The sequence below is a fragment of the Neopsephotus bourkii genome, unplaced genomic scaffold (assembly GCF_033783945.1).
Source record: "Neopsephotus bourkii isolate Nb327-2 ecotype Australia unplaced genomic scaffold, CSIRO-AGI_Nbou_v1 NB_234, whole genome shotgun sequence".
Classification (NCBI taxonomy): domain Eukaryota; kingdom Metazoa; phylum Chordata; class Aves; order Psittaciformes; family Psittacidae; genus Neopsephotus; species Neopsephotus bourkii.
Window position 1 is genome coordinate 14,807,746 of NW_026900744.1, and position 18,773 is coordinate 14,826,518.

Consider the following 18,773-nt stretch of genomic DNA (forward strand, 5'->3'; position numbering starts at 1 on the left):
TAACAGAAAATATAATACAGGAAAAGATTTAAATGAAAAACAGATCTGTGTAGTGAATTGCATATGGTTTCCATTTTCCTTCATGCAACGTTTCATAGACAGTCAACGAAGAAATCCCTCCCACAAATCTGGATCTGAAGCCCACTTTCAGAATCTCGTCAGCACAGGAATTAGAAGACAACTGCCTGTGCACAAAAATGCTGCAATACTTCTGTGCTCTATCTTATTAGGGCAAATAATTCCTAAAAAGTACCATTGGATCTAGCTAATACATCAGTGCAAATATAAATATAAATATGCATGCTTAGACGGTGCTGGCTGTGTCTCTGTGAAGCTGCCAGTTTTCTATTTTCAGGCATAACAGATTCGGTCCATGCCACACACTTTGTGGCATTTTATGCCCATTCACAACATACAAGAGTTTTCCAGTGCTAACAACTTTATACCTAGTTGACATGCTTCATGCTGTAACTAAACCCAGCCAATAAATACTACTTCTGCCAAGAAGCCTCCATGGCTATTATATTCCATCAGCCTTCCTAGCTGATTGAAACAATTATGTCCAATGTCTTTTTGTTTCTTTACATAAAAGGCATCTTGTCATAAAAGACATCTTTTCCTCCTATTTCTCATACCTTATACTGTTGGGATTTTTGTTCCCTCTTGTACTCTCAGCAGTTCCTGGTGACATAAAAACACCAAAGCAAGCATGCCATGTTTCTATCACACACCAAGGGAGGTTTACAAAGCAGCAAGCTCCTTCTTTCCCTAGACACTGTCAGAGGATTTAAATGTCACGGAAGAGAGTGAATGATGAGCTGCTGTTTGTCAGATGCATTTGTTGCTTCCATGAGTTAACAATTGTCTGGATTTCCTCCCCTTTAGAGATCAGCTTTAAAGGGGACACGAGTGGGAAAAATTAAATAGCAGAAGAGTTGGAGCACCTTCCCTTTTTCCTCTTCAAGGTAAAAGTCCAAGTAGGAGGGGATGTGCATGAAGGAAAACATTCTCAAGAAGCATACTACTGTCAAATATAGAATAGAATCATAGAATAGTTAGGGTTGGAAAGGACCTTAAGATCATCTATTTCCAGTCCCCCTGCCATGGGCAGGGACACCTCACACTAAACCGTGTCACCCAAGGCTCTGTCCAATCTGGCCTTGAACACCATCACGTATTTTCTTTCACCAGTGGTCTCTACCTTCCAGAAAACATACAGGTCCACCTGTGGAGGGAAGCTGTGGGATAATGCAGTATATATAGTGTTTCTTAGTCCTTGTCTACAAGGAACATAGTTTGAAAACCTTTCTGTGTTCAAAAGTACATGGCAGGCGTTTGATACTCTAGCTTTGCTATGATCATTTTTGGTTTGGAAACGAATGCAAAAAGCTACACTTACACAATGTTGCAACTTGGATGCTCAGTGCTGTAAGACTTAATGGTGTTTTCAATGTAACTGACATATGGATAAAACATATTATAGATCACCGAAAGCTGAAATTATTGAACCCATGGGATATACAAGTTACACAGAAGACTAACACATCTAGTAACAATTAAAAGTCTTGCTTAAATATTCCTGAACAGAGCACAGAGAAGAAAATTACTGGAAAATAATATTGTATTATGAAGTATACTTTTTTTCCCAGTCACCAATTATGCAAGCTTCTTCAACAGTAAAGATGCTCAGCGCAATCAGGCTTGTGAAATGTGCTTGATTCCAAGATTTTCAGAAGCGTACATAGACATTATGTCTCTGGAAACTATACATACCATTTTCCTGTCTCTCTCAAATTTACCCACTTTACTGGTTTTTCAAATCTCACTGTATATGCATATCATTTGCGAACGATATTGTAAGCAACACTAATATCCACAAAATATTGCTGCTGCTTCTGCATTTTCTGCATTCCCCACACAATTCCCAATACAAGTCAATATTTTGGTTCGGTGTTCAACCAAAAATGCTTTTGTAAGGCTTTAAGAAAAGACAGATTTAATAAACAAGATTTACACCTTGTAGCTGAAATACAAAATGAGTGAAGGTCAGATGACAGAAGGTCCGTTAATGAATTAAGAGCACAGCTGTCCACTTCATCACTAAACTTTAGGCAATCTTCAGAATATACCAAGATTCACGTATCAGATGCAAGTCTGTAAAGCAACAAAGGCAGACATTGCAGATATGTGAAATGTGAGCAATGATATGGGCGAGTTGATCTTGGGTATCAGTTCATCAGTGTATTATAGTAGTTGATCTATTACTATTATTACAGTAGTACTCAGAGAAGGCTGGGAAGGGGGCTGGAGGTGGTTGGTTGTTGGTTTGGGGGGTTTTGGTTTTGTTTGGATTTGGTTTCAAATCATGATCAGATCCTCAAGAGGTTAACTGCCATACATAAAATACTTCAATAAAGTAGTTGCTACTTCAGGATGAAATACTCAGTCGGACAGCAGAGAGGGTAATTCTATACATCCAGGAAAAGGCCTTTCCATCAACCCAAGGATGGCCTGTAATGAAGCTGTGGAGACTGCCATGAAAAGAACAGATCAATACACAGTGAAAGTTAATGTCAGTGAGAGATGGCAGAGCATAGATCAGCACAGCAAGACCAAGAAAGGAGAGAGGAGAGCCATGAAAGATCCCACGGAAAAAGGTATTGAAGCAGAAAGAGGGACTTAGAGGAGTCACACTATTACTTTTGGGGTTCTATACTGCAAAGGTTGTTATTGAATCATAGAATCATAGAATGGTTAGGGTTGGAAAGGACCTTAAGATCATCAAGTTCCATGATGATCATCAAGTCCCCCATGGGCAGGGACACCTCACTCTAAACCATATCACCCAAGGCCTCGTCCAACCTGGCCTTGAACACTGCCAGGGATGGAGCATTCACAACCTCCCTGGGCAACCTATTCCAGTGCCTCACCACCCTAACAGGAAAGAATTTCCTCCTTATATCCAATCTAAACTTCCCCTGTTTAAGTTTTAACCCATTACCCCTTGTCCTGTCACTACAGTCCCTAATGAAGAGTCCATCCCCAGCATCCCTATATGCCCCCTTCAGATACTGGAAGGCTGCTATGAGGTCTCCACGCAGCCTTCTCTTCTCCAGGCTGAACAGCCCCAACTTTCTCAGCCTGTCTTCATACGGGAGGTGCTCCAGTCCCCTGATCATTCTCGTGGTCCTCCTCCAACAGATCCATGTCCTTTTAATGTTGAGGACACTATGATTTCAGACAATAAGGGGGAGGGGGAAGAAATTTTTGACCTCTGAAGAGAGTGTGAACCAAAAGGCATCAACTGAGGTGTCTGTTGTGACTTCACTGAGGCTCTCTGACAGTCACCTCTTCTTAGAGCATATATCCTCTGCACAGCACAAATGACAGATTTCTATATTCAACCTGAGGAAAGTAACTCTCAATTTCACATTCAAGAACCTGGTTCATTATTGTCAAGTCTTATCAAAAGCAAGTCACAAGTCAACCTATGAAAAAATTATATTATGAACAGAAGTTTTGGCAAGGTAAGGCCAACGCTTCATGCAGCAGTTAATATAAAGAGAGGATAACAGTTCTGCCAAAGACAATAAATACTAGAAGAAATGGCTTTAAGTTTTAGAGACTGTGAGCAATATTGCTGGTGTTCATTTTAAGATCTGCTTCTACAGTACAATTCTCTTGAGATTATTCTTAAATGTGAAAAGGATGGATGTTTTTGTTTTGGGATCATTCACAAGGTTGGCATTGCAAACCGCAGGCCTGAACTGAGGTGAGAGTTAACATCACTTTGCCACTAATTTATTTGAACTGCATTCTTCTTCTTGATCTCCCCTCCCCCTGCTAAAAAAAAATAAAACTCCAGGCATTACTATTGAAACTATACTCAAGTAATAAATCATGTATTTGCTCTCACGTGACTGGTGTTCATTAGAGTCAAAGATCTCCAAGATCTGCCCCCAGAGTGTATTATGTTACTGAAATATAGAAATAGCTGCAACAAAAATTTTGCCAGAAAAAAAACCACTAAAGTAACAACAAACTGTCTCTCAGTTGGATGGAAGAAAGCATGTTCATAAAAGTATATTTGAGGGGTAAATCAAACCCCAAATTCTAATTAGACAAAATCAGCAGTTTAAACCCAATAAGATACAAGATTTTTAACTAGAAAATTTTATAAAACACACACTTTTTTGGTCACCCAAACTGTTTTCCTTTCAAAGGCTTTTTTCATTCCTTTCTGAAAAAAAAAAACACAACCCAACAAACAACCAAACAAACAAAAAACCAAAACCCCACTGCAAATTTATCCATTATATAGATCTTTGCTTCTGTTAAGCAGTAAACAACATTCTCCTACACTGAAACGCCTCATCCCTTCATCATCCAGTTATTTTGCTTTACTGAATACTACAGTCATTTTGTAGCAGAAGCCACATCTATGACAGAAGCAGTAATCTTCCAGTTATGTGGCAACCTGACTGAATCCTTTAAGTCTGAGTGTGAAAAAAAGAGCACTTGTTTCAGCTGCGTATCTGGGTTTTATAAAGGGTCCAAAAGGTTAATGCTAATATGCTTCAGGGCTAAAACAAAGTCAGAGGAAATCACAGCAGTCAAGAAAGAAGACAGTGTTAATCCAGGGGATATCATGCTCTTCACCACCACTCTGAAGATTAACTTAGCTCAGCTAATTTTGCATCTCCACTAATTGTGTGTTATGTATGAGTAAGCAATGACTAAGGAAATGTCAAAGCTATTCTGTATCCTGTCCTTTTCCTGAAGAAAAACATGAGAGGCAGAGAGGATACCTCCCATTAGGCCACAACCATTCAACAGGGCAGCTATTTGTTTCGGCAGAAATTAAAAACTTATACGCAGTCTAAACATTGCCAGTCATTATAGTCACTTGTTACCACTGAGCTGAGCATACACGGTTCCCCCAAAACAATTTACCACCCAAAAATCAATTCAGGTGTTCAAATACATGCATGAGTGTATACAAAAAAATTAAGCTGGAAAATCCACAGTGAGCAAAGTTGCCTGTATTTTCCAATATTTCAAATTATACATTTGACCATAGTAAACTTTGACCATCGGCTAGAGAGGCAATAAAAAAACCTGAATGATACAGAACACAAAGTGATGCACACATTACAACCAGGATGAAAATAACCAGACCGCTAAAGAGGTAAGAAAAAGTGTCATGGTTACTGAACCTCCTGTTCAGTCCCTCACATCTGCAGGGACAAAAATCAGCACTAGCTAACTATAGGAATACATCTCAAGCACTGAGTTGTCCCTTGCTCAGTGAAGATAAAGGAAACACAGGCTCCTAAACCTAGTTATGAATTTCAACTCAGATAGACGCCCAAAATAGCTGGATTGACCCATTCCAGCTCTGCTTTCTCCCCATTCATGTCTCTCCTGCACACTCAACAAAGTGTGAGGCAAAGCACATGTGCAAGGTAGAAAAGTGGGATTAGGGAGAGAGAAAGTTGCAGAGTAGATGGAAGAGTAAATATACTAAAGCATCCAAGTGATATGTCTGATGAGGAGGGAAAGAAGGTGAGAGGGGGCAAGTGAAAAATAGTTAGGGCATGGAAATAGGACTGGCAACAGGGAACGAAGTGTTCAGCGGCTATAGTTTTCACCTGTTCGTTATATTTTCAAGAACTACACAACAGAAGGGCATTTGGCTGGAACATTATCCACCACATAGAGAGCTGTACAAAAGTAATTTACTAAAGAGCAAATCACTGCCTGCAATATTGAGGCCAGACTGCTTGGAGAACTGTTCAGCACATAGATGCGGTTCTTACCGGTCATATACCCTTCATACCAAAGGGTTTCTACCAAAGGGGAGCTTCAGTTAGCACTGATAAACTGCTGCTAGCCCTGTATTTTTTTCAGACATCATGAACAACTTTACAATAGATGAGGATGATGGTACAAGCTCAAAATGAGCACCAGACTTCATCATGTATTCTTGTAACAGTGGGCACAGCTGCTTAACTAGCATAGAACATTCCTACATGCATTGGCCAGAAGTGACAAAATTGCTAAGGGACAAACTCTATTTTTATTATTAAAATAAAAAATTAGTCAGATTGCAGTGGAGTACCAAGAAACAACAGGATTGCATGACTGCATTAGATCTTGCCCAACCATCAGTGATACTCACTGATTAACAGGAAGGTGACAAACTATAAAAGCAACTATCAGATACTCTCACCTCACATGTTGATGCTTCCTTCACCCTCACCTCTTCTCTCCCCACATTATCCTTTACTTCTTTCTTGCATCCATACCCCAAGCATTCTGGATAAAAATGAACACAATTTCAGTGTAACTCAAGGGATTTCTGCAGATTCAGACTACTCCTTTGCATTTGTTTACTCTTGTTGGCATTTAATTCCCCTCTTGCTTTGTTCCCTCAGCTATAAAATCAGACCCTGAAGGTAGTTTTGCATGGGGTTTCTGCTATGATGGCAATCCCAGCCTAGCTGTACTGTTACCCATATGCCTACTTGTTTCCAATCCTCTTAAATCATTATTTAGCTTATTGAGTGCTAGAAAAGATTAACCTTTACTGTTAGATACACAAAAACCCCTAGGAAAAATCATGGCAGACAACTTTCACTTCCAGAATTTAAAAAAATAACTATATTCAATTGTCTGTTACTATTTCAACATATTTATCAGCTGCAGACATCCTGCTTACTGTTCTGTCATTCTCTGGATTGCATCAAGAGCTTTTGAAAAATAGAGATACAAAATCTATAATTGTCTAGACACTTTTTTCAATAACTTTCATGCAAAAAATGCACATGAGGAACAATTCAGCCACTCCACTAGTGTAAATGCTGTCTAGAATGTTTTACAAACCACAAAGAAGCGTATAGCTCCTGTCCTAGTCAAACACTTCATGACTGCTTCAAAGATGCTCAACCTGTTCACTATAAAGAGCGGCCTGGCACTACACTGCTGTCTGCCAGGGAAAACAAAACAAAACAAAACAACAGCAAAAAACTAATCTAGCAGAAATATAGCTATTTTCTTTTTCACTATTTGGAGGTAGCCCTCCAAATAAAGCATTAATGAAGAAATTGGACTTTTCAAAATCCTAGTTTCCTCCAAGTTAAAAAAAAAATAAAAAATAAAAAAATATTTTAGTCTTATGGAAAATAATTTAATCATTGGGTGGAGTTCACAGGCATGACAGAAATGTCAGCATGATGATAAATGCATGAAAAATAAAAGTTTATCGCCACCTTTGGAAGACACTTAGGATGAGCTCTGGGTAACAATTTGTTACTGATATGGGCTCTTGAGTCAAGATTACTGTAACCATGAAAACAGCCTGGCATTCAACGGCTAAATGAGAGCCTTGGAAGTTGACCAGAAGCAGTTTTAAAACCTACAGTATAGCTGGGGAGCTATTTAGTGGAAGATTTCCAATGTTTCATGTGTAGTCTGAACTTGGTATCAGAAGGAATAGAAATGTCAACTGCTTTTTGGGACTAACTTTTCATATAAGAGATCAAGTGGAAAAGGAGGGATTGGGTCTAAATGCCTAACACAGATGCATGTAACTAGCTGAGCAGCCCTTAGGAAAGAAAGAAAATGTACATAAGAGGCCTTAATAGCTTTGTGCTATATTAGAGGTTTTCTCGAACAAAGCTTTAGCATCGTTCTGGGCACCCAGAACAACCTAAAGGCCCTGTTTTTGTACTCTGTTCATCTGAAGCTCTGCTTTTGCCAGGAAACAAAATTTACAGGGAATGAATTTCCAGGCCGCAACGTGGTGAGCTATTCTGGTTTTATTTAACCATCTCAGGGAAAAATTCACATACTAACACCGCTGCACTCGACAGCAACATTCATAACTTCCCTCAGCACCTAAGGCTGCTTGGCTCATTAACACATTGCCTCCTTTTCATTCAACCTACCTCCCCTTCTGCTGGTATGTAAAGAAGATCCCTGGAACGCTGTCTTCTCTTGACAACTTGATTTCCTGCTCTTTTTGGCACATACAGCAATTAATCTCTGATGGCTCCTCACTGGGCAAAATCTGACCCAATATACAGAGGGTCTCACTCACAAAAAACTCTCACTGCTCAGTCTTTCCAAAATTGTACTCTTCTTCCACAAGGAAGTGCCAAGTGGGAATATAATTTAAAAAGCCAGCTCCTACACATGCAGTGAAATGTAGATGAGTAACCCTCCTGGTTTATCCACGGTGTGGATACTTTCACCACTACTTTCTTTCTCCATTATAAGAGCTGTATCTCCAAAAGCTCTTGCTCACCAACCCACGTTCTCTTACACACTGATGTGGTTCTGCTCTAAGAAAGCCAAACACTCTGCACATTAAACCTCTTTCTGTAGCTTCTTCAAACCTCTAACTTTGCTAATTGAAAAAGAAACCCCACCACAGCTTGGACACATGCTAGCTCATGGTGATCCAAACAGTAGAATCGGATGCACAATCTGAAACAGAGACACAGTGCATGGCCTGCAACCACCACAAAGCAGCCTGAAGGTCACTTTTTTTTCATTAGCCTGAGAGTGTGATTCCAGCTTCCCCGGCATCCAAGTTTATTGAAGTCATTCTCCCTGAAATTAGAGCTCTGGAACCTGCCCTGTGCCTTCCTCTAGGAGGTATGGCTCTTAGAGAATCTGCACTCATCTAGGAAGAATCAAATCATGGAGAAGTTATTTAGGACACCAGAGCTCACAGCACACAGTCCAGTCAGGAAGCTGGTGGAGATCTACCTTCCAGAATATAATCCCAATACTGACATCTGCTTAAGATTTCTAGGCAGATAAAGAGCTACTGGCAACAATTCCATGCAATGTATTTACAGACCTACACACAGGTTTGACTTCAGAAGAGCTAACGTGATACATTAGCTATTGTTTTAGACCATAGGCTAAGGCAGATTTTAAAAAAACCCAAGCAAACAAACAAAAAAACCCAAACAAACAAAAACCAACCTACAAGTAAAATACTTAAGATTCAAGATTCACAAAGAAAATTTTACAGAAGAACAAGGACTGTGAGAAGAGTATCTTAAAATCTACGGTAAAGTCATACGTGGCAAAATTCAATAGATCTGGTAAACATCAAAGATAAATTTTAACAGAATAATTCCACCAAGCACCATTAAAAGAAAAATGGGACCAGCAGGGCTACCAGTGAAAAACAATGCCAGGCCTAATAGCACTGATCTACCAGAAGCAATTTATTATGACACCAGAAACAGCTATTTTCACAGTGGATGCTTGAAACGAAAACTTTAAAGCTTCTTTAAGTCTTGAGCTATAGCAAAGTATTCAACCAGCCAGCCAAAATAGCTGAAGGGAAATAGGAAGGCCACATGTGGAACTAATTACTCATGTAGAGGCTATGACAAAGAACATTTCTCCAGACTTTTCATGGGGGCTTCACTTTCAGGAAGTAACTCTAATTACTGTTCAAGTCTCGGCAGCCTGCATGCCGCTGACAGTTCCAAGAAAAAATGAACCTATTTGCCCTTTTCTTGGTCTGAAATGCCAAAATAGAAAAGCATAACTAGAGTCACTAAAAAGAAAGAAAATAAGCACTGGGCTATTGCATTAGCTTCCCGAGCAGAATCCTTTTTATAAATTCATTTTTTCAGCCTTCACAAAACAGCAAATTCTGTGTCTACATTAACTCGCTCTCCGTTGGCTGCAGTGAAACTGTACATCTTGACTTTTTACAGCTTTTCCATACTGGGGCCCACTTCCTGCCCAGTTGAAGAAAAAAATCTGGCCTGAAGATGAAATGACTGCTTAACATTACACTAAAACATCTGGTACCATTTTATACACAGACCCATGTCTGAGAGCAGGCAATTCTAGCGGTCTCACCAGCGGCACAGTGCATACCCAAACCTCCCCAGGGTGACATCATCCCATATATGGACTCTCAGGCCCAGCCCTCCCCCTTTTCCTGGTCCTAAATTCATTGCCAGATCCCCAGTCTGCTGCAAATGTGCCACGTCAAGACTGGAAATCACAGCACTTCAGTGTGTTTCAGTGAGTGCTGCAGAGTGTGAGGGAGAGCCGAGCACAACCCGTGATGCAGGAAGGCAGTTTTTCCCTGAGACTAAAAGAGGATTTAAAATAAATAAATAGACACGTCCGGAGATCCTGCTCCGTCGCCCCAGTGTTCAGACTACCTGTTCAGGACAATGCTGTTGTACAGTAGTCTGCACATTGGTTAGACTGGGCAAGGGAAAGCAGCGGCATGGACTATTGGGGACGCAAGTTGCTATTGCCAAGGAGAAGACAGTTATTGCTCCTTTCAGATCTCATATACAGTATTTTTCTTCACAGGTTTTGCACACTAGGGAATAAGAAACGCTAAGGGACACTGTGAAAAAGGAGGACTTCAGAATAAAGCGGGGAAGACATTCTGGTAAGGCCTACTTTGGAAGAACACCTGGCCTATGACCTGGCGAACCTAGGTGACTCCCCTCCCCCCTTCCTCCAGTCATCACTGCAAGAAAGATGGAGCTCTGATGGTTTACTAAAACCTATGCAAGAAATGAGAGAGGTATACTGCCTAGAGTTATACTACCTAGAGAAGTGTACAAGAGTAGAGTTAAAGTCCGTCACTTCTTTTTTCTTTTTTTTTTTTTGTTTTAATTTAAAATAAAGCTTTTTTTCCCCCACAAACTAAAAAGGTAAATTTAATACTTTTTTTACTTGTAGCAATAATTATTAATATTTAAAGAATATTTTTTAATGCAGAAAAAGCTTGCTAGATGTATGTATTCTGAATAGCTCCTGTTGTGAACTATAATCTGAAGATCAATTTTAAGAAATTATTTCATCTTAAAGTAATAAAATAATAGAAAAGAATGCATGAATATTATTTTAAAATATGGTAAAAGACATTTTATCACCTTTGGGAGAACTGTACATAGATTTTTATTATATGCAACTGAAAATTCTTTGCAAGTAACCTATACTGTATGTGCTGATGAAAACTGGGAGGGAAACCATAGGAAAACTATGACTACTCCATGCTAGGCTTCTGCTGCGTAGAATACAAAATCTTTGATTGTCAGGAAAAATTATTGCTGAAAGTTCGGGATGTGATGGAAAAAAAGAAATGAAAAAAAAACAAACTAACCCCAAACCCAATAATTAAATAAAATGGAACAAACAGCTTTCCATCCCAATACCTGACTGGTCAGTGCAAATAAGTGATCAGCACCAACTGATTGTTGCTGCTCTTGTGTATAGTTCGAATTGCTGATATTTCTTTTAACATTCAAAATGATAAGTTACTTTGTCCTGAATCCCACTGATAAAAAAGGAATTTGTAAACGAATGCAGAAGTTTGCTTTGGTGAATTTCCAGCTGTCCTGGTAGGGGAAAAAAAACCCTCAGGCTGAATGAAATCCCCATGGACAAAGTAATACAAAAAGTCTGGGCTGCAATTTGATACCAGCCGAACTCCAGATTCAGCTCCCCTAAAGTTAACACCAGTAACAAACTACTGGCAACCGGAAAAAAAATCCCACCTATATGGTGCTCATTATTGCCGGGAAGGCTTTGAATAGATATAGTACAAAAGAATTAGCATTAATATGCAGCCATTAGTATTATAAACACCTAATCTTGTCGAATGCAGGTTATATTTTAGACAGCCTCGATGCTGTATTATTTTTTTTTAATATATGTATATTACCTTTTTCATTGCTCATTCAATAATTAATACAAGTCCTGTTGGGGCGAGATGGCTGCGTAGCATTAGGGTGACTGTCCCTATACTGCCTGTCTTAAGGCTTACAAAGCAAGAACTAGTTCTGTCATTTCTCTCTGCCTCCCATAGAGCTTATGTATTTTAACTAAAAGAATACTTTTTTTTTTCAGTGTACACACTTACAGGTTATCCACCCTCACTTCCTTTATTTGGTGGAAGATTATTGTTCTTGGATTATTGTATTGAATTAGCGGGTTTTAATTTAGTATACTGTGAGTAGACGGAATTTTTATTCTCATTCTAAAGGGGAGTTACAGCACACAGTTAAATGTAGTTATTAACAGAAATTCTGAAGAGACAGGAAGAATTTAAAATAATTGAACCAAATTCAAACTCGTATTAATATTTCTCAATTTCTCTTTAAGTATGATTGCTGGTTTAGGCATAGCAAATCTAAAAAGTTTTATGACAAAGATTTTGTTGAAGCAGTAGAAAAATGTTTTCAAATCTTATTAAAGAAACTTGCTCAGTTATGCTTTTAAGGGGAATATGATCATTTGCCAATATTTTTCTCTATCTAGTGCTTACTTGCATATCAACTATTTTTTTAATTCTGATCTAGAAATTAAGAAAGGAAGTATTGTTATCCAGTCAATAATAGGCTCTGTGAAAATACTGTTGAAGATAGCCTGCATTAGCTTTTGCTACATAAGCAAGGACAATGAAAACATATGGAACTAGTGTTTCTCTTATCTCTAGTCCACTATTTGCATTAATCTTTATTTTAAATGACCTTTCTGGAGTTAGGAAGTGATTCCCCTCCCATACACTCATGACTCTTCGAAGTTACATTTTTAGACTGTAAGGCTGAGATCTAGGAGGCCCCCTTGGCATGAGGCTTGGAAAGGGGGGGGGTAGGGGGGGAGGGAATGCAGTGTGCAAAGCAACAGATACAGAAAGAAAGCCTGTATTGTTAGGCATGAATAAGGAAGTCTATCTATTTCAGCTCAGTAATCAAAACATTTTCAAAGTGAATTAAGTGATTCTGTGGTTCTTTAAACAGTGCTGTTTCAGTAGAAACAAGTTCTAGTTGATCATAATAATACAGGAAAGACTCTGGAGTTATAAAATGTTTTAAATATGCATGTCAACAAACAGAATAACTATCCAAATTTCAAGATTAAAAACAAAGAAAAAAAAAGCCAAACAGTACTTTTGAAATTACTAAAAAAAATATACCAAGAACCAATAATTACTAAATAATGGTGAGAGTTCTGCAAAACCAGGACAATAGCAGTGCTTAAACCTGCTGTATGAACTAAATGATACAGTTCATATTACCATAAAAAGCACAAAATCAAGTAAAGCAAATTAAAGCCATTATGAGCATTTAAATAGCTGTTTCAAAGTGACAGACTTTCATCTTTAAGAAGTGTAATCTTTTTTAGTACACTCAAATAGAGAAGAAGAATAAAGTATTTTAAACCCTTTCTATTTATTCCTTTTATTTTTTTTTTAAGGAGAAAAGCAAAGAGGGGTGAGGGAAAGTCACTAACTTTAAGAAATAAATATAGATCAAATAAGCATTCAACAAATGTGAAAAAAATAGTTATTAAAAAAATCCAAACATGTAATTTGACATTTTTCTGCCTTGTCATTAGGTTGCATGTTGTTTTGTGTATTACTGTTACCAGTGATACTTAACACATCTGTATTTTCAGAAGACTAAAAGACACTGCTGTCCTCTCCAAGCTCCTTCCCCCCCCCCTTCCTGTACTAGCACTGTGTATCCACAGGCATTTCTGCAGACCACCCAAGAATCATTGTTATATAGAAAATATCATAGCGAAATACTTCCATAAAATTTCAAAACTTCCAAGTAGAACGTTAAATTATTATATTCTTTTAATCAAAATCTGTAAAGCAAATTAGAAAATAGGAAAACCTAAACCATAGTGCATTGGGGTTTTTTAAATAATAAATTTTGATCAAGAGCATAACTTTAATTGTACAAGGCTTTGCTTTCTCTACTGTACTTTATTTAAAAAAATAATAATTATTAAAAAAAAAAAAAACACCAAACCAACCCAACCTAATTGAAATAATATTATGGGTACAAAACAACAGGAAATGCCACAGTTAAGAATGAAACTTTCCTGAATAATGCTACTGTACTTCTGTACTGCATTTTACGCTGCATTGCAAAACAGTGTCTAAAAATAACAGCCTGCCCTGAAATAAAAAATCCTGATCACAGTTGGAGAGAATACAATTCTCAACTCAGTTGCCAAGCTACTAATATTTAGTCAGATCCTTTATATAGGTTTCTGTAAAAATAATATTTGCAATCATGTGATTTTTTTTTTGTACGAGTATTCAAAAATATTCTCGAGTCCTTTACTGAGTCAATGAATCAACCAGATGCAGCACACAAAATTGTTAAGCCCTTTTAGCACATCAGCTACACTTTCAAAGAATATCAGTTTTTAAGTAAGAATCAAGTGGATATATCTAGGCATAACCAGTACCCAACGAATTAACCAAGGCAAAAGAAATCTGACTTAGTTCAAGATGTAAATTTTGTTCCTTATTCTTTGATGAATTCTTCTTGTGTGCAGTTACTAGAAAGATGGCACAATCTTTCCACTCACAACTTTTACTACCAGTACAACTTTCCTGATAGTTGTTTATAGAAAACCGATAAATTAAAAAGCATATTTTTGTTCTTACAATCCTTTTATTCTATAGATTATCAATTAATTTTACTGCAAGATTCTTTGCTATTTCAAGAAGGATCTACAATACAAAACTTTCTCTCAGATTAAAGATCTTCCATTTCTTTAACAACTAAATACAGCAGTTAAATTTAATGAAATCTATAAATCAAGTGGTGGTTTATATTTATCTTTAAAGTACTTCTAATTTGCCACTTTTGTTTTTCTTTAAAATGGCCAAGCGAGTAGGGAGGCACACCAACTTAACATTTGCTGATACAATACAATACATTGAAATTTTACTTAGAGCAACAAAAATCTAAGTAAGCATAAAGTCAGATTATTTAATGTCTTTGAATTAATTTTAAATATCTGAATTAGCTAGTCCTGCTTTGTGCTTGATTAATTTTTTTTTAAGATACCTTATTCCACCTTGTTAAGTTTAAGGAAAATTTTATTCATATAATGCACAGCCTGAATTGAAACACTTCAACTCGTATATTAGCTAAAATACATCTTTTGGCAAAATAATTATTAGAGCTAGAACACCTGAATAATTGCATATTAATTTATTATTAGCCTAATTTAAAACCTCAACACTACCCTAAGCTTTAGCCTTTTGGTAAACTCATCCCTTTTCTAATCTTTTCTCAGGCTGGAAATGTTTTCCTGCTATGGATGGGATATGTTTGAGAAGGGTTTGAAAGCACAGGCTTCTTGCTTACCTATGGTGGCACTAGCGAGCAACAGCGATTTAAGAACAGTCACTGTATTTTACGCACAGGAAAGTTTAGCAAAGTAGCACACTTTGTGATGTGAAATGCTATTTGTATGCTTCTGATCTATAGCATAGTTATGTTTAACTGAACATGCTGAAGGTCTACAAAGTTATTTAGTTTTCTTACTAAGTACAGAATTTGAGAGAAAGCTATATTTAAATAATATGCAAAGCAAAATAACAAAGAAATATCATAGGTGTATAGCTCTCACATATTAGTAAAATTGATATAAAATGCAACCAGTTTTCTTTCCAGCACATTCCCTTTAACAGGGTTAATGTGCAAATGGTTGTCTTCATTTATACAGATTTTTATTTTTAACATGACAGATTATTGTACTTATCTGCTCCTAGAAAATATGTACTATACAAACATATCCTTTATCTTGAACTTCAGTATTTCTGTGCTTCCAAGAAGAGTAAAAACATCTGGTTAACTTACTGTGTGAGTTCAATATCCAGGGAAAACCCTGTATCAATTGCATATAAAATAAACTAAGGATTCAATCCTTTTTGATTTGCAAATGTTCAGTGTGATCAGTCTGTTGAAATCACATCCCTAATACATGTCAGCACAATGCTAACTGATGTACCAAAATTATTTTTTTCTGAATAAAATCAAGTTCTGTTCTTGTTCTACAGCTCACAATGTTTTAAAGTTTAATTCTGTTATGTGTGCTCCCCCCCAACAAAACCCCCCAAACTGGAACGGTACAAACTGTTGCACACCAGCGGTGATGGCTCCAAGGGACTGGCTGGATGGAGTTGTCATGTGTCTGCCTGTCTACACTTGCTGTGCAGAACATCCTCTCACCTGTACAGCAGGCACAGACAGGCAGTCGCATGACAACCCAGCCTGAGGGACAGCCGCCAGTGGGAACCCGCTCTGACACACCAGAGCATCTTCACCAACAGCTCCAGCCAAGAGTCACTCTGGATCTCAGACGGCCGGTCAGTAACCAAGCCGCGTACTGCAACCCACCTAGAGTCAAACCAACACTGCCTATAAAATACAATAAAACCCACTGCTGAAATTTTTACTGTGCTTCCTATAGTACTCTTTTCCTAATTGTCTCATTAACTCACTAACAGTAAGTTTTATTTATACACAGCTTTGCAGCACCATTGTATGTTTCATCCTCCCATTTACTTCTCAGGCATAACTTAAGAAACTTGCATTATTAGATTATTATACATATAAAAATCACTAACATTCCTACTAGCCACAGAAGCAGAGAGCAGCTTTTTGTATGGCAAGTTAATTCTGTAAACATACATAATATGGCAGACTTCTGAGGAACTTCTCCCATTTCCACTCTCTCATTTCCTCAGTTACTTTCATATCTCCCTCCAAAGCACACAGAATTTTACAATGGGGAATAGGCTGTGAAATTATAATACGAACTGCATCTATCACTGGATGTTGACAATACTATCTTTTCCTACTGAAACAGAATGGAAATATTTTATTTGGAAATAAGATTAAGGGGATTTTTCCAAATGTAAACTTCATATTTTTAGAAGTTCTTATCCTAGAGTCCAGCTTGGCATCCTTTGCTCACCAATAATTTATCCAGTGAAATCTCTGGATGCTTTGAAAGGAATAATAAAATCACATTCTCTGACCATGTCCTGTAAAAATACTAAACCACTTCACAAATGACATATTTTCATTTACAATAAAGAGCTTTTTTATTCACAAGCTAGGAGGGTGTTCCACATTCCCAAAGTCCATTTCATCCTAATGTAGAGTGGCTGATTCACTAACTTCCTATTTGCAGGTTGACCCTCAAAATGAATCTTATCACAGAAGCTTCCAGCGTTTTGTGCTACTTAAAAAACCAGTACAACTGAGAGCTAAAATGCTAAGGTCTTTTGTGTGTGTAGCTATGCCTTGCAATACTTTATCTAGCATTACATAGAATACTCTATAAAAGAAATCTGTATTTATGAGATCAATGAATGTGCTAATCTTGCACTTATTTACAGCAGTCTCAAAGTGGTACACAATTTTTCTTGCTTCATTTTAAGCAAGCAGAAAAGCAAAAAGTCATGTTACTAGTAATGAAGCAAACTTGTGAACACTAGCAACTGCAGGCAAGGTCAGAAACTAGAATAGTATTCACTACAAGTGATAGTATAACTGCCTTAACCACAATGCTCAAAACCAGACTTGATTATTTCAGTAATTACAAGACTAAAGATCATTCTTAGGCACTGATTCCCATCTATCAGGAATAAAATCCTGTTGTACGTTTGAGCAGCAACAAAACCATGTCAAGAAACCACTCTTTCTTTTTTTTTAATACTGATATCATACAAGTTTTGAAATCTTTTGCCAAACTAACTTGATTCAAAATGCATTCCACTATGTATTCATCACTTATAAAAGCTGCAGCTCAAAAAATAAGGAAATCATTTACATCCTTCCAATGGCACTAGCAAACAACCACTTGCATTCAGATGGTGACCTTCACCTCAGTGAGTTTCAGATTATAGAAAATGGGCTCAGTTTACGCTAGAGGAGTACACAGCCCTAGAGGTCCTAGCAAGCACTGCAGCTTTGTAAAGCACATTGTCAGAGCTCCCTGATACACAAGCTGCTACATCATTCCTTACTCAAGGGTAGAGGAAAGAGGGGGGGGGCAAACTCTTCTCTGTGGCAAGAGAACAAAGGTGAGACCTGACTTCCAGCATCTTCCCAGCCGCAATGGACAGGATTTTGCTGCTGTGCAAGGACTGCAGAAGTGACCAGCTCAAGTGGGAGGCACGAGGAATCTGAACTTCCTACGACCTCACAGCATGCACAGCCAAGCTGGGCCTGGGCACAGTCCAGAGACATAAACATGGATATCACTTCACACATCACTGAAGACTATGTATCTTACGAGGCTGCAAATACACCAGCATGCAGCCATTTCAGTAATCATCTGAGAACAGGATGTTACAACTACCAAACCAATCTGAAAGTGAGGAGAACATTTATGGGAGATGAAATGTAATTGTAAAAATTGGAATTCGGCCAGGAATTCAAATATTTGCTTCTTTATTTCCAAAGCTAGTAGTTCTGTTTCTGAAACAAGTGGTCTTTTGACTAACCTAATGATTGAGCTGTGGCTTTGACCTTCTTCAGAAAGCATCTAAACCAGATTTTTACTAATTTTTTAAGTCCTACTGAGAAAGGCTCAGTAGCAAAAAAAAAAAAAAAATCCAAAATAACTCTGTGACATCCTTCCCAGGGCAGAATAGTCAAATTATACAGCAAATCTGTATTTAAGAAGAAACTTCTTCCATCAGCAAAGCATGGAATAGTACTACACTACTATCACTCTAAGAAATTCCTGTGTGATCTGCCATATTGGCCTGAATGACCTACTTGCATATTTATGACTCTTTAAACACAACTCTCTGGCAATTAAGAGACATTAGTTTTAAATACGCATATAAAAATCACTGAATCAGACAGTGTCCATCTCCCTCCATGTACTATTCTGACATTCCCAGGTGACTCTCCCTAGCACACTGCCAAAACAAACTATTT

At 37.7% G+C, this 18,773-nt stretch overlaps 1 protein-coding gene across 6 annotated transcripts in view; it reads right to left on the minus strand.

Moving 5' to 3' along the window:
* DNM3 (dynamin 3) overlaps nucleotides 1–18,773 on the minus strand; it is a 178,715-nt gene that overhangs the window by 104,149 nt on the left and 55,793 nt on the right. For 3 of the 6 annotated variants that reach the window (XM_061345422.1, XM_061345423.1, XM_061345421.1), the window contains one exon: nucleotides 18,121–18,195. The exons of the other annotated variants lie outside the window; for them this stretch is intronic. In XM_061345422.1, coding sequence (XP_061201406.1) covers nucleotides 18,121–18,195 — 75 coding nt within the window. The remainder of the gene's footprint in view (nucleotides 1–18,120; nucleotides 18,196–18,773) is intronic. 6 annotated transcript variants of the gene reach the window in all.